This window comes from Centruroides sculpturatus, unplaced genomic scaffold, assembly GCF_000671375.1.
Source record: "Centruroides sculpturatus isolate CEXI.00-Female unplaced genomic scaffold, Cexi_2.0 scaffold1596, whole genome shotgun sequence".
Taxonomy (NCBI): Eukaryota; Metazoa; Arthropoda; class Arachnida; order Scorpiones; family Buthidae; genus Centruroides; species Centruroides sculpturatus.
In genome coordinates, this window is record NW_019385797.1 from 61,922 (window position 1) to 77,242 (window position 15,321).

Sequence of the window (15,321 nt, forward strand, 5' to 3'; positions counted from 1 at the left end):
TATTGTCATAAGTTATTAAATCAGCAGTTAATAGATATATAATTTTAAAGTTGTTAAATTTATATGTTTTAGTATTATATGTTGTTTTATAATAAGATACTTCTTGAAATTTTAAGCTTAATTTATAAAAACTTCTTTTCCTCAACCAAATTAATAAGATTTCATGAGTATATTATATGATGCTTTCTTTAGCTTACAGTGTGATAAGAAATTTTCTCAGACATTGAATGAAAAGATTCTTTAAACTGTAATAATTTTTCTAAAAGTTTGCATAAGTGCTCATAGGCAAATTTTTGTATATTCGATTTTAAAATTAGAGTAAAGGTTTCGGTATTTAACATTTATAGTGTTATATAAATTTTCTCTTTTTATTTTCAGGGCAACATCTGATGGACGAGCGGGATTCGTGAATCCAAAGAATTTGGATAATTTTAAATTTCGGGGCAAGAAAAAAGGCCTATTGAAGCAGGATGAACCCGCAAATATTAAATTTGGAACGTCCATATTAAAAAATCACATTAATCCTGCATACAAACAAGCAATAGATAAGATTCGGCCATTTTACGAGATTTCGCGCGATCGCTTTAACAGGTAAATTATATTACTGTTTATATGAAATATAGTCATAAAATATGTTAATAAGTGCTTCTTGTTTTTCATTATTTATATTATACATTTATCCACCTTAGACATTTTTGTGTCATTATAACATGTTTAAATTGGAAGTCCACTTGGGCTTGTTATAATGAGGAAAACGAAACACATTATTTTCAATTAAAATATATTCATTGTGACATAATCTTACATGCTATTATACTCCAATGGAAAATTTCTGGTCAACGATATAAAAAAATTTAAATAGGATCTCTTAATATTACTTCTTAGCAGATGTTACTTTTTTATGCTTAGATTTTAATATACCCATAGAGCTGCAGAGTGAGATGTGTTTGGTGGATAATTGCTCAGTAAGATGAAGAGTTGGTAATTCGTTTAACGAATAAGTGATGTTGTAATAAACAGGTAAACATTTAGAAAAAGTTTTGCTGGGAAAGTTAAAAAATGGCATTTTAAAGGTCTATTCCGAAAAGGTTGAAAGATAGATATGTATTCAACTATGAAAATAAAGATAATAATACCTGATGAGGAGGAACGTTGACCCGAAATGCTCGATCTATTCTGTAATGTTCGTATAAAATCTTTCATGTTCATTACAGTATAGACAGTAAATATACTTTAATTCAAATTGTTTTTTTTATTATCCGAAATCCTAGTACACAAAAAATAACCACGGTGGATAAAAGTATAATACAATTATACAGTATTATAATAAAGTACGGAATTAGCCGCTAAAGGACGGGGACGTTCTCCGAGAATATAGTTGATTTATATTAATATTAAAGTACAATCTACTAAGGTATAATTATACCGACCATTCCTTACTACACCGTAAGTGATTTCAGATACATTTCAAATCACTTACGTTAATTTATATATTATATTTTACCATTCGTATAAATTATATGTGCAGGATGAACACACGTCTCAATTTTCTCTTGTTTTTAGACATCAAAAATATAAATAGGATCCCTNATAATTTTTCTAAAAGTTTGCATAAGTGCTCATAGGCAAATTTTTGTATATTCGATTTTAAAATTAGAGTAAAGGTTTCGGTATTTAACATTTATAGTGTTATATAAATTTTCTCTTTTTATTTTCAGGGCAACATCTGATGGACGAGCGGGATTCGTGAATCCAAAGAATTTGGATAATTTTAAATTTCGGGGCAAGAAAAAAGGCCTATTGAAGCAGGATGACCCCGCAAATATTAAATTTGGAACGTCCATATTAAAAAATCACATTAATCCTGCATACAAACAAGCAATAGATAAGATTCGGCCATTTTACGAGATTTCGCGCGATCGCTTTAACAGGTAAATTATATTACTGTTTATATGAAATATAGTTATAAAATATGTTAATAAGTGCTTCTTGTTTTTCATTATTTATATTATACATTTATCCACCTTAGACATTTTTGTGTCATTATAACATGTTTAAATTGGAAGTCCACTTGGGCTTGTTATAATGAGGAAAACGAAACACATTATTTTCAATTAAAATATATTCATTGTGACATAATCTTACCTGCTATTATACTCCAATGGAAAATTTCTGGTCAACGATATAAAAAAATTTAAATAGGATCTCTTAATATTAGTTATTAGCAGATGCTACTTTTTTATGCTTAGATTTTAATATACCCATAGAGCTGCAGAGTGAGATGTGTTTGGTGGATAATTGCTCAGTAAGATGAAGAGTTGGTAATTCGTTTAACGAATAAGTGATGTTGTAATAAACAGGTAAACATTTAGAAAAAGTTTTGCTGGGAAAGTTAAAAAATGGCATTTTAAAGGTCTATTCCGAAAAGGTTGAAAGATAGATATGTATTCAACTATGAAAATAAAGATAATAATACCTGATGAGGAGGAACGTTGACCCGAAATGCTCGATCTATTCTGTAATGTTCGTATAAAATCTTTCATGTTCATTACAGTATAGACAGTAAATATACTTTAATTCAAATTGTTTTTTTTTATTATCCGAAATCCTAGTACACAAAAAATAACCACGGTGGATAAAAGTATAATACAATTATACAGTATTATAATAAAGTACGGAATTAGCCGCTAAAGGACGAGGACGTTCTCCGAGAATATAGTTGATTTATATTAATATTAAAGTACAATCTACTAAGGTATAATTATACCGACCATTCCTTACTACACCGTAAGTGATTTCAGATACATTTCAAATCACTTACGTTAATTTATATATTATATTTTACCATTCGTATAAATTATATGTGCAGGATGAACACACGTCTCAATTTTCTCTTGTTTTTAGACATCAAAAATATAAATAGGATCCCTTAATATTACTTGTAATTCAATGCGACAAATTTATAGTCACTACATTATTTATACTTTTTCGGCTCTGTTGTATATAATAGAGGGAAAGTATGGCGATCGGTGTAAAAATGATTCCAAAGACTTTTACATATCGTGAATGTTATAAGAGCCTGGGGATCTTGAAACGTCCAGAAATTCAACAATAATCGCGGCTTTTTATGTATGTATAGATGGATGTGTGTGTGTGTGTGTGTATTTGAAGGCACGATTTTGTTCATCTTTTTTGAAGCGTAATAACTCCTGTGCTTTTTNTCGGCTTACTGTTATTTTTGTTTCAATTCGTACAATATTTCGGCTTTCAGAAAAAAAAATAAAAAAAGCTTAAGTAGGCATAAGAAATGAAAGACAGTACTAAGGACATAAAACTATCTGCACCATAATACTGAAACTTTTTGTGTAAGGCAGAATTCCCAAATTTTGAAATTCGGAAAAAAAATTAAATAAAAAGAAACATAATTCCATATTATGTATATTCTGCGATTATTTTAAATCAATAATTCATCAGTTCGCAATTACATATAGATTTCGACCAGTTGCGCATTCTATGAAATAACCGAATTTCAGTAATTCCTCGATAGCTCATGCATGAACAACCGCAGCTCATGTTTATTTTTGAGACTTTTTCACCTGTCAAATATTGACACAGAGTTCAGTGCTGATCAATTTTGGAAGTGAAAGGTCGAAAAAATGGAGGGAATCAGGAGGTTGTCAGAATCTACAGTAGAGTCTGACTTAATAACAATAGCATTTACAATTTTTACATAACCCATCTTCAACCTAAAATAAAGCATTTTGCAATTCTATAATATATAAAAATATAAAAATTTTCAAAGAACATATTATATCAGGTTGCGCTACCAAATGTTACAGGAAAAGTTAAGTAACGCGTTGCTGCATTTCCAACATAAATATTAACCGCTACGCACCCTAAAACACAGTACAGTACTGCGATTCAAGATAACAGTTACAATGCTAATAATTTTTGTGCGAGTTTTTTAAAATTTCTTTTATATTAAATTTAATAAATTATATACGAAATACTGAGATTATTGTTTGGTGTATGAACTTGTTTCTTGTCACACCTATCTGAGATTCAAACGCTAAAGGTACTTATGTCCGTTCCGCTTTTAACGTTATTGAGTCATGTAAAAGTATATGAAGAACAAGATTTTTTACTACTTCTAACTCATTTCATGAAAAACGAGTTTTCTTTAATTTTTAAAATAAATTAAGACATTTTTTCCCTTCTTCCAAGACATTCATAACAATTTCTCAAATAATTTTAATTGCTTCNTGTTTTAAAATGTCCAATGAAGTCGTAAAAAACAGTTTTATAAGTAAAAAGCAAATCACGTTTAATATTAATTTTTTTTTTATCCATTTCAAATGATATGATAAATTTTAATATAGTTCAAGATGTTAAGGTTGCTTTTAGAGCAAGAGAGGTATTAATTGTAACCTATCGACCAGCATATAAATTGCGCCACAATGAAATGAAAATCATTTTTTCATCTGCTATTGATATGTATGGGCATGATTTTTGTCTAGAAAATCTTTAGAAATTTATTCTCATATACGTCTATATTTGAGGTGTTGAAAAATTTCTTTTAACATTTAAATATAATAATGAAAAGAGCTAATTTAGAAATTTATGTGAAAAAATCAAATATTTTGTGTGCTTTAACAGGTCTTCAGCACCTCTGACTCAGAACAGATTGTAATCACATATTTTTGAATTTTGTACAAAAAGTTACCATGGATTATGCCAAAATTGCAGAGAAGAAATCAGCACTGGTTATGAGATATGAACTAAGAGTGTGAAAACTTAAGGTTTGCAAGCAGATATAAAAATTACTATTAGGTTAACTTATAGGAAAAAATATATACCCATAAGACCTGCCCTGGCAAATAAAAGCAAGAACTATTTAGACATAAATTTGTAGAATAAACATGCTGATTCGGACATGCGAAATATTAAATTTCAAACTTGAAAAAAAAAAAACGGATTGCTGAATTATTTACCTGTATCGACACCATACATAACCAGACATTTTTTCTATTCATTTGAATTTCATTGTAATTGTGTTAATTTAAATAGTATTTATTTCATGTCCTTTCGTTGTTTATTTGTTCCAAGTTTTAAAATTTCGAATGAAATTGCAATAAGAAATTTTGTAAAAGTAGCAGGAGAATCGTGTTTAGTTTTAATTTTTTTAATCATTTGAATTTCTTTCTGTCTTTTAATTTGCATTGTTTTTAATTGTAATTTAATTGTAATTCATAATTGTAATATAATTTATTGTAATTGTATTTATAGTAATTTTCGTTGTTGTTATTTTATATTTCTTTGTTTATTATGTTACATTTTTTCGTTGTTTAAATATTTTAAAATGCTAATAAAAATTATAAAAGTTTTAAAATGCTAAAAAAATTTTAAAAGTTTTAAAATGCTAAAAAAAATTATAAAAGTTTTAAAATGCTAAAAAAAANTTTGATATTAATGTAATTAAACGTAAAAAATACTTAAAACTGGAAAAAAACGAAAGAAATGCGTTAATTTTGAAGAAAAATCTTCAAAGTTTATTGTCCTTTCTCTTGTCTTTCTGTAAAATTTGACACTGAAGAGTCATTGTTTACACAGCTGGATGACCTTGAAAACAGCTGGAGTAAAATTTCCCGAAACATTCTCATAGACATCTCAGGAGGACAAGGGTTTAAAGTAGGATGAATACTAGCTACACCTATATTTTAGAATATTTTTAAAAAATTAAAATTTTTATTGCGATTTCCGACCCCCAGACTTAATTAAACTTATATATAATAAAATATATTAATTAAAAAAATTAAAAAACTATCGGAGGTCGTTTTTGACATCAGAAACTGGCTTTAAATAACTTTACCAAAGTCAAATTTGTGCACTACAACTTTAGAACGATTAATTAATTTGATAAAAAAATCGCATTAAAAACAATTAAACGTTAACCGCGCATCATTAAAGGTTTATTAAAATCGCGATAAATTTTTTTTGCGCGGGTCCAAATTTTTGAAAAAGTTTGGAGACTTAAAAAACATTCCAAAAAAAAAAAAAATATATTCAGAAGTGGCCTTAAGGACTTAGTTTTTCGTAACGCTATGTAAAATTGACAAGTTATCTTGTCAATGAAAATGAAAGTGTTTTAAAGAAAATAATAAGACATAAATCAAAAATATAAACTTTTCATTTGTACTCTATTTCGTAAATCTTCGAACTGCCCAGAAATGATAAAAATATCATTGTTTTTATTATTTACATTAAACGATGTATGAGGTAATAATATGTAAAAAAATTAACGAAGTGTACAAATATAAGTAATGATATATGAAAATTAAAAAGTTTACATCTAAATAGTCAGTACTTTTTAACGATATAAAACTAAGTACTTACATTTTATTAAATTCTTTTTCAAATTTAAATTGTTTTTTCATAGGAAATACTAATGAATAAGTTGAAAACGATTCCTCTGAAATTACTAATACTTCTTTCTCTTTAATCGTTAATGAGTTTAACATACCTTCAGGTATAATTTGTGCGTGTTTATGTTTTAGTGTATATTTAATTCCTTCGTTCATGGTAGGAAATCTTTTATCTGGATTATTTCTTATGTAATCACCTAAAATACTGACCATACCTTTGGGCGCATCCTAGAATGAAAAATAAAACATTATAAACATGTATTATTAACTTGTATTAATTTTTCTTCAGAAAAACTTTCTTGGCACTTTCTCACTGCATTGTTATATTGTTATAATTACCTTAAATTTGTTATCGACACGATCGCACTTACTTATGACAATCAACATATGTAAACTTTCAAATACAAAATGTAAAGTAAAAATATATTGAAGTAATTTACCATTATCATTTTTTCATAAGCCGAATATGACAGAGTTCCACAAGAATATTCATGAATTTTAACTGCATTTGAGAGTTCTTCAATTGTTCTCGGAACCTTTTCATAAGCGGGATAAGCCATGTAGGAAAAGAGGACACCACTGTATGCTGATATAAGTACGGTTGTCACCAGTAGCCAAACTCCAATAATAATTTTCGAAGAAGTGCTTTTATCTTGATTTATTTCACTTCCTACAAGAAATTGTAAAAATTGCATAAAATATGTCATAAAAGATATGATAGGTGCAGCAATGCACCTTTTTTTCATCTTCTGTTATTTTCTATAATTTCGGCATCACGTATTCGTTGTAAAATTGTATCAGTTAACATAAAATAAGTTTTAACTCTAGAGAATAACACATACTTTAGTTTTTAAAAAGAATTTAAGTTTAGTATTATTCAATTACTTAAGACATCAGGTGTGGAATATGTATGATATTTTAAGAATATAAGCATTGCTTATATTCCTAAAATACAATTGCTTATATAATTTTGATGTTTCTGCACGTAATTGGAAACAGTACAGATGATAACCTGCCACTACAAATCTATGAAACAATTCACTAACATGTTCCTATTAACAGTTCTCTTACCATCACTTTAATTCTCTGATTATAATTAGTTTTTTTTCCATTATTTTACTCGCTACAATTAATTTTACAAAGCAAAATTCAACAGACCTTTTTACAAATTACGTTAAAATTTTTAATAAATTAATATGAATGTAAAAATGGTATTAGACTTACACTATTTTATAGTTATTTACATACTTGTAATATATTTTTATATAATAAAAGTTGTTTGTTGAATTAATGTATATGTATTTGCTTGCCTTGACGGGTTAAACTGCAAATAAGAAACCAACAAATTTTTTTTATGGTCCACCAAGTCGTTTTGTGGAGAAAATAAACGTTTCCTTTAACAATACAGTAAAACGCAATTGCAGTAACAAATGATGAAGCAAAAACACAGATCCACACCTGCAAAATATACAATGAAATATATTAGTATGAATAAGCACATTTAATGTGACATAATCACAATGCTTTTTATATTATTAATTTATTTAATTTAAAATTTATGTTTACCACCTTAAATTAGCAGTGTTTGCCGCTGTATATCGAGCTTATCTTTAAAAAAAATTGTATTTAAGTAATGTAACTTTCAGTACAAACTGGGTGGTTTTATATGCTTATTGGAGATAGCAGTATGTAAACATAATATATATAATAGCTTGAATTGTAAATATAAATCCGATTGCTCATTAATTTAATATTGTAAATTTTTTAGAAATGTTTGTATTAGTGGAAAAAGTCTAACATTGGCTATTTTGTTGTAAATTTTATTCTTCGTAGACGATATGAAGGTTTTTGTTAACAAAAACTTCGTAGAATCAGCCGGAATTACAATAGGAATGTGGGTAGAGAATGACGAGTCCAGATATTTTCGAAATAATGAACCAACAAGAACATCCCCAATCATACGAATTTTTTTTTTATTTCATGCAAAGATATTTTATTTTAAAAAACGTAATTTTTCAAAAGTAAATAATATAACAAGTTTACTCACTTGAAATGAAAATGGCCTGATTATTGTCGTTATTTTTGACAGTTGTTCAGGTCCAGAAACAATAAATAAAACTTTACTAATAGCAACAGGAGTTGTAAATTTCAATGCTTCAAGTCTGTCGTAAGTCGCATATACCAATTTTGCACAAATATCAGCTTCCTTTCAAATATAAATAAAATATTGTAGACGATTATAATTATTTCGCAAATTTAATTGAACTGTTATTGTTATTCATACTTCTCTTTGTATTCTTCCAATGACACCATTCCAGGTGCCGTTGTCTAATTTAATCCCAAATACTTTTTCAACAGGTTCAATAATTTCATATCTATGTAAAATATCTTATAAAAATTGTATATTAGAATGCATTTTTATGTATAAATAAAATTAATTTACTTACTGAACATTTTTCAAATTTTGAATGACTAAACTCAGAAATTGAAAGTCGAAACCATCAAAGACTACAGTGTTATTAATTTTCTTCACTTTTAAATAAGATAAAAACTAAACATATTAAAAAATGAAAATTAAAAATATTATGTAACAACATATATGAAAATTAAAAAATAAACTTACAGGTACTCCAGTGATTTTTATTTTATTCAATCTTCTACTGAGTGTATTTTCCATGATTTGTTCTGTTAGAAATGATACAATTTAAATGCTTATCTTGTTATATATTTGCATATATTTTTGTTAATTAAATACGTTATGTGTAAAATATATAGCAAGAAGTTTAGTAATTATTAAGCAAAAAATTTAAAATTTTGGTGATGCCATAAATTATGATATACAGTCGACCCCCTATAATTACGATTCCTATAAAACTACGAAAAAATTGTGACCGGTATCCGTAAAAAACAGTAAAATTTTCCTATAATTACCTCAAACATCATCGGGCAGCCGAACTACTTTCCTGCCGTCCGTAGCGCCAACTACAGAGATATTTCTATCGTCTGGACAGTATTATATAAATTATATATAAATTAGTTACTGTACATATAATTATATATTAATTATATATAAATTACGTACTGTATATATAATTATATATTAACTTATTGTAACTTTGTTATAATTAAATATATAATTTCCGCCGTCTAGCGTGGCGCTACGCTACGGAGATTTTTACGCTAACTATCGTCTGTCAGTATGTAAATTAGGTACCGTAAGTCTAATACAGTACTGTAATTTTATACATTTCTTGTGAAAGAAACATTTCTTATTCAACGGCGATTAAAATTATTTATATTAATGATGTCTCCAAAGTTCAACGAAGTTTTCGCAGAAAAATAAGTTATTAGAAATCGGCCGATGTTTGCTGAGCTGTTTCGCGACGAAAACAAGCTTTAGCAATGGCGATGTCGAATGTTGCATACTCGGTAAGTAATCCTACAATTTTTTGTGTATAGCGTAGTTTATACGGATTATTTCCAAAAAAAATATATGTATTTTGAAAATGTTGAGTCGGACTAGTCTAGAACCGATTAATACTATGGAAGAAAACCTTTTAATCAGCCGTAGTCCGTAAACTTCACACGTGTCGGGCTGTGATTGGAAAGACTCGTAAGAAATCGGATTCCTAAAGAATGGAACGTATCTATGATCTTATAGGGAAGTCGACTGTATATTAAAATTTGGTGTGTTAAACGCATTAGATTTGTTTCAATTTACTTACTTTTCTGTACAAATATAGCAAAATTTGGAGGAAGTTAAGACAGAATAAATTAATAATCTTCGATGTTGATGTAGAGAGCATGNAAAAAATAAATATTACAGTATATTGTTTTATGCAAAATACTTACAGATAATGTTTATTATCTAAATTATAGTGTCATCTGCTCAAGAATACGAGAAAAACGTTATTAGTACAGTTGTCCTAATTTGTTCACTGATTTGCTTACATAGAGAAAATTTCTTGAAAAAATTGTAATTTTTTCAAGGACGTTTTACAACAAAGAAACGAATGATCTATACGAAAAGAGATCACCAATATAGTGGAGCTCATTTTTGTGGAATAAAATTTATCTCAAAGAAATGGATCAACATAATTCTTAATAATCCTAATTAGGTTCATTCATATAACACTAGTGTAACCGTGGTCTAAGAGTTTGGTATTACAGTAGACCCCCCTATAAGTACGGTCTCTATAATTACGATTCCTATAAAACTGCGAAAAAATTGCAACGGTATCTGTAAAAAAAGGTAAAAAAAACTTTTATAATTACGTAAAACGTCATCGGGCAGCCGAACTATTTTCTGCTCTCTAGCGCCATGCTACGAAGAGATTTCTATCGTCTGGACAGTATTATATATANTTTACTTACTTTTCTGTACAAATATAGCAAAATTTGGAGGAAGTTAAGACAGAATAAATTAATAATCTTCGATGTTGATGTAGAGAGCGTGCAGTAAACTATTCACACTCCAAGCAGCATGTCTCTAGACATTTTTGACAGACACTGTGATTATTAACCGCTTCTTGTCCACTTTTTTTAAAAAAAATTTAATTAAGCATAAAACATACTTAAAACTGAAAAAAAACAAAAGAAAAACGTTAATTTTGGTTAAAAAGCTTCATCATTTAGTTTCCTCTGTCTCACCTTTCTGTGAAATTTAACACTGATGAGTCATTGTTTAGGCAACTGAATGACCTTGAGAACAGCTGGTGTCGTATTTCCTGGGACATTCTCATAGACGTCTCGGGAGGAGAAGGTTATAAAGTAGAGTGACTAGAAATTAAACCTATATTTTTAAATAGTTTTAAAAAATTGTAANCATCGGCGGACGTCTTATAGAGCTGGTAAATGCTGATTGGTGGAATCCAATGCTGTTTCAATCCTATAAAAGCATTGAAGTTCTGGCGGGAAGTTCAGTTGGCTTCGGACATAGGAAGTGAACTCACGCTGACCTTAGTTCGCCTAAGCTGTTTTAGAAGATTGCCTTATCTTGTTGTATTATTGTGGATTTTGAATTTGTACGTCGCAAGGTGCTTTTCCGACGGACCTGTTGCAGTGGATAATTACCTTGAACTTTGTTAATATCTAATGTTTGTAATTCCTATATGTGAACTTTAATTGTAACTGTACATACGTTTATTTTCAATATACATTAAGTTTTAAAATTTAACTGGCTGTGAAGTGTTTTTGAACTTGACTACTTAATTTATTGTAACTTTATTATAATTATATATTTTTTTTCCGCCGCGTAGCGCCCTGCTACGGAGATTTAACGCTAACTATCGTCTGTAATTAGGTACCGTAAGTCTAATACAGTACTGTAATTTTATACATTTCTTGTGAAAGAAACATTTCTTATTCAACGGCGATTAAAATTATTNAATAAGATAAAAACTAAACATATTAAAAAATGAAAATTAAAAATATTATGTAACAACATATATGAAAATTAAAAAATAAACTTACAGGTACTCCAGTGATTTTTATTTTATTCAATCTTCTACTGAGTGTATTTTCCATGATTTGTTCTGTTAGAAATGATACAATTTAAATGCTTATCTTGTTATATATTTGCATATATTTTTGTTAATTAAATACGTTATGTGTAAAATATATAGCAAGAAGTTTAGTAATTATTAAGCAAAAAATTTAAAATTTTGGTGATGCCATAAATTATGATATACAGTCGACCCCCTATAATTACGATTCCTATAAAACTACGAAAAAATTGTGACCGGTATCCGTAAAAAACAGTAAAATTTTCCTATAATTACCTCAAACATCATCGGGCAGCCGAACTACTTTCCTGCCGTCCGTAGCGCCAACTACAGAGATATTTCTATCGTCTGGACAGTATTATATAAATTATATATAAATTAGTTACTGTACATATAATTATATATTAATTATATATAAATTACGTACTGTATATATAATTATATATTAACTTATTGTAACTTTGTTATAATTAAATATATAATTTCCGCCGTCTAGCATGGCGCCACGCTACGGAGATTTTACGCTAACTATCGTCTGTACAGTATGTAAATTAGGTACCGTAAGTCTAATACAGTACTGTAATTTTATACATTTCTTGTGAAAGAAACATTTCTTATTCAACGGCGATTAAAATTATTTATATTAATGATGTCTCCAAAGTTCAACGAAGTTTTCGCAGAAAAATAAGTTATTAGAAATCGGCCGATGTTTGCTGAGCTGTTTCGCGACGAAAACAAGCTTTAGCAATGGCGATGTCGAATGTTGCATACTCGGTAAGTAATCCTACAATTTTTTGTGTATAGCGTAGTTTATACGGATTATTTCCAAAAAAAATATATGTATTTTGAAAATGTTGAGTCGGACTAGTCTAGAACCGATTAATACTATGGAAGAAAACCTTTTAATCAGCCGTAGTCCGTAAACTTCACACGTGTCGGGCTGTGATTGGAAAGACTCGTAAGAAATCGGATTCCTAAAGAATGGAACGTATCTATGATCTTATAGGGAAGTCGACTGTATATTAAAATTTGGTGTGTTAAACGCATTAGATTTGTTTCAATTTACTTACTTTTCTGTACAAATATAGCAAAATTTGGAGGAAGTTAAGACAGAATAAATTAATAATCTTCGATGTTGATGTAGAGAGCGTGCAGTAAAGTATTCACACACCAAGCAGCATGCCTGTAGACATTTTTGACAGACACTGTGATTATTAACCGCTTCTTGTCCACTTTTTTTAAAAAAAATTTAATTAAGCATAAAACATACTTAAAACTGAAAAAAAACAAAAGAAAAACGTTAATTTTGGTTAAAAAGCTTCATCATTTAGTTTCCTCTGTCTCACCTTTCTGTGAAATTTAACACTGATGAGTCATTGTTTAGGCAACTGAATGACCTTGAGAACAGCTGGTGTCGTATTTCCTGGGACATTCTCATAGACGTCTCGGGAGGAGAAGGTTATAAAGTAGAGTGACTAGAAATTAAACCTATATTTTTAAATAGTTTTAAAAAATTGTAATTTTATTGCGATTTCCGACCCCCTAATTAATTAAACATATATATAATAAATCTATTAATTAAAAAACTATCGGAGGTCGTTTTTGATATCAAAAAGCAGCTTTAAATAACTTTATGGAAGGAAAATTGGTGCACTACAACTTTAGAACAATTACTTAATTTTGATAAAAAACTCCCATTAAAAAAACATTAAAAAACAATTAAGCCTTAATCGAGCCTTATCAAAGGCTCATTAAAATCGCGATAACATTTTTCCGCGCGGGCAAAAAAGTTTGAAAATATTTGGGGACCTAAAAAACATTCCAAATATAAAAAAAAAAGAAATGAGGGCCACGACGCCCGGTTTATTTTAACTCTATAAACCTTGCTCGAGCCACCCTCGAGCGTGGGTAGGAAGGTGTTTTAAGCAAATTTTCTGATAACATTTTTATGTTCTCTTAAGAAATAAACATCAGTCGATATATTTCCAGTTAATAAAATTGGACATATTTCACATACAACATTGATTTGATCAAGAGTAGATTTTTTCACTATCGTTCTTCTCTGTGACGATGTAGTCTTTGTAAAAAGTGCCGAAATATCATTATATTTTTATATTATATATTTTATACCAAGCATATTCGGAAATACCAAGTTTATTAGGTAAACTGGAATCTCTCACAAAAAATTCATTATCAAATATAGCATTAAAATCTAATAAGAAATAACGAAATTTTTTTTCTCGTTTTTCTATATGAGTCTACAAAAAAATTAAATTTTTCTGCAGACTTTTAATGACCTGAACCATTTAATTGGCGTTTATCAAGATTATTTTTAAACAAAAACAAGCAATGAGTTTGTAAATTATTTTATAAAACTAACAACTGATAATGAAAAAGATTAACGAATCATATATCTAAAAAATATATATATTAAATTTTATCACTTCTTTACGAGTATTTGTTGGTTTAAACAAAATCTACACCAAATTGCATCAAATCACTATAACCTATGTGTTATAAATTTAATATTTGATATTATTCATTTTTGCATGAATAAATATACAGATAAGTAATAACAAATTAACTACTTCATAAATGGTATCAAGATATGAAGCATATGGAACTTTGAAGCTATTGAATTTCTGTTGATATGTTTTATATTTCCATATGAAAGCAAAACTTTAAATTGGCAGACTATTGTGTATAATTGAATCCCAAAAATAGACAAATGCTTCTGTATTAGAATAAACGCGAATTTTTCTGTATTAAAATAAAGATTTAGGCGAAATGAACGGAAAGTGTTTCAGCAATTTTGTTCAAATTCAACATATATCAGTAATAAGTAAGTATTAAAAAGTTATCATCTTATAAGCCATAATTTAATAGTGTAAAGTTTAGAAATGTTACTGTGTTTATTAAGTTATTTGTAATAATTTAATTAAAAACCACAAAATTAATTTAATTTAATTAATTTTATTTAATTTACAACAAATATTATGTAACTTCTCACATTTGTAAAACAACATGAAATTTTTTTGAAGAATAACTCTTTGAATAGAGTACAGTTAATAAACTGATATTTATAACAGTTTCGAACACAGAAAGCTGTCTGCAATATATAAATATTGATTTTGGATGCTAAAATATTTTCTTTTAAATAATTTATATAAAATCTTAGAGTTAAATATCATTTAGTATCTTTTGTTTCTCTATAAAATAACCCATTATTGGCAAGTAGATTAAACTACTGAACACAAGATGAAAATTTCACTTTAGTAAGACCCAGCCACGTGATGATTATCCAAATTTTATCACGTGTTTAATTTTCAGTAGTTATTTCCTTTTGCTAAATTTGTTGACGTGTGTTTAGCGCAGTTTGAAATTTATAAAAAAAA

At 28.1% G+C, this 15,321-nt stretch overlaps 1 protein-coding gene across 1 annotated transcript in view; it reads right to left on the minus strand.

Moving 5' to 3' along the window:
- Positions 1-6,399: 6,399 nt before the first annotated feature.
- LOC111642187 (glutamate receptor ionotropic, delta-1-like) overlaps positions 6,400-15,321 on the minus strand; it is a 19,785-nt gene continuing 10,863 nt past the window's right edge. The window contains exons 2-8 of the mRNA XM_023388489.1: positions 11,895-11,956; positions 8,870-8,973; positions 8,707-8,797; positions 8,470-8,628; positions 7,671-7,880; positions 6,863-7,092; positions 6,400-6,650 (exon numbers count right to left, since the gene is read on the minus strand). Coding sequence (XP_023244257.1) covers positions 7,710-7,880; positions 8,470-8,628; positions 8,707-8,797; positions 8,870-8,973; positions 11,895-11,956 — 587 coding nt within the window. The 3' untranslated portion in view covers positions 6,400-6,650; positions 6,863-7,092; positions 7,671-7,709. The remainder of the gene's footprint in view (positions 6,651-6,862; positions 7,093-7,670; positions 7,881-8,469; positions 8,629-8,706; positions 8,798-8,869; positions 8,974-11,894; positions 11,957-15,321) is intronic.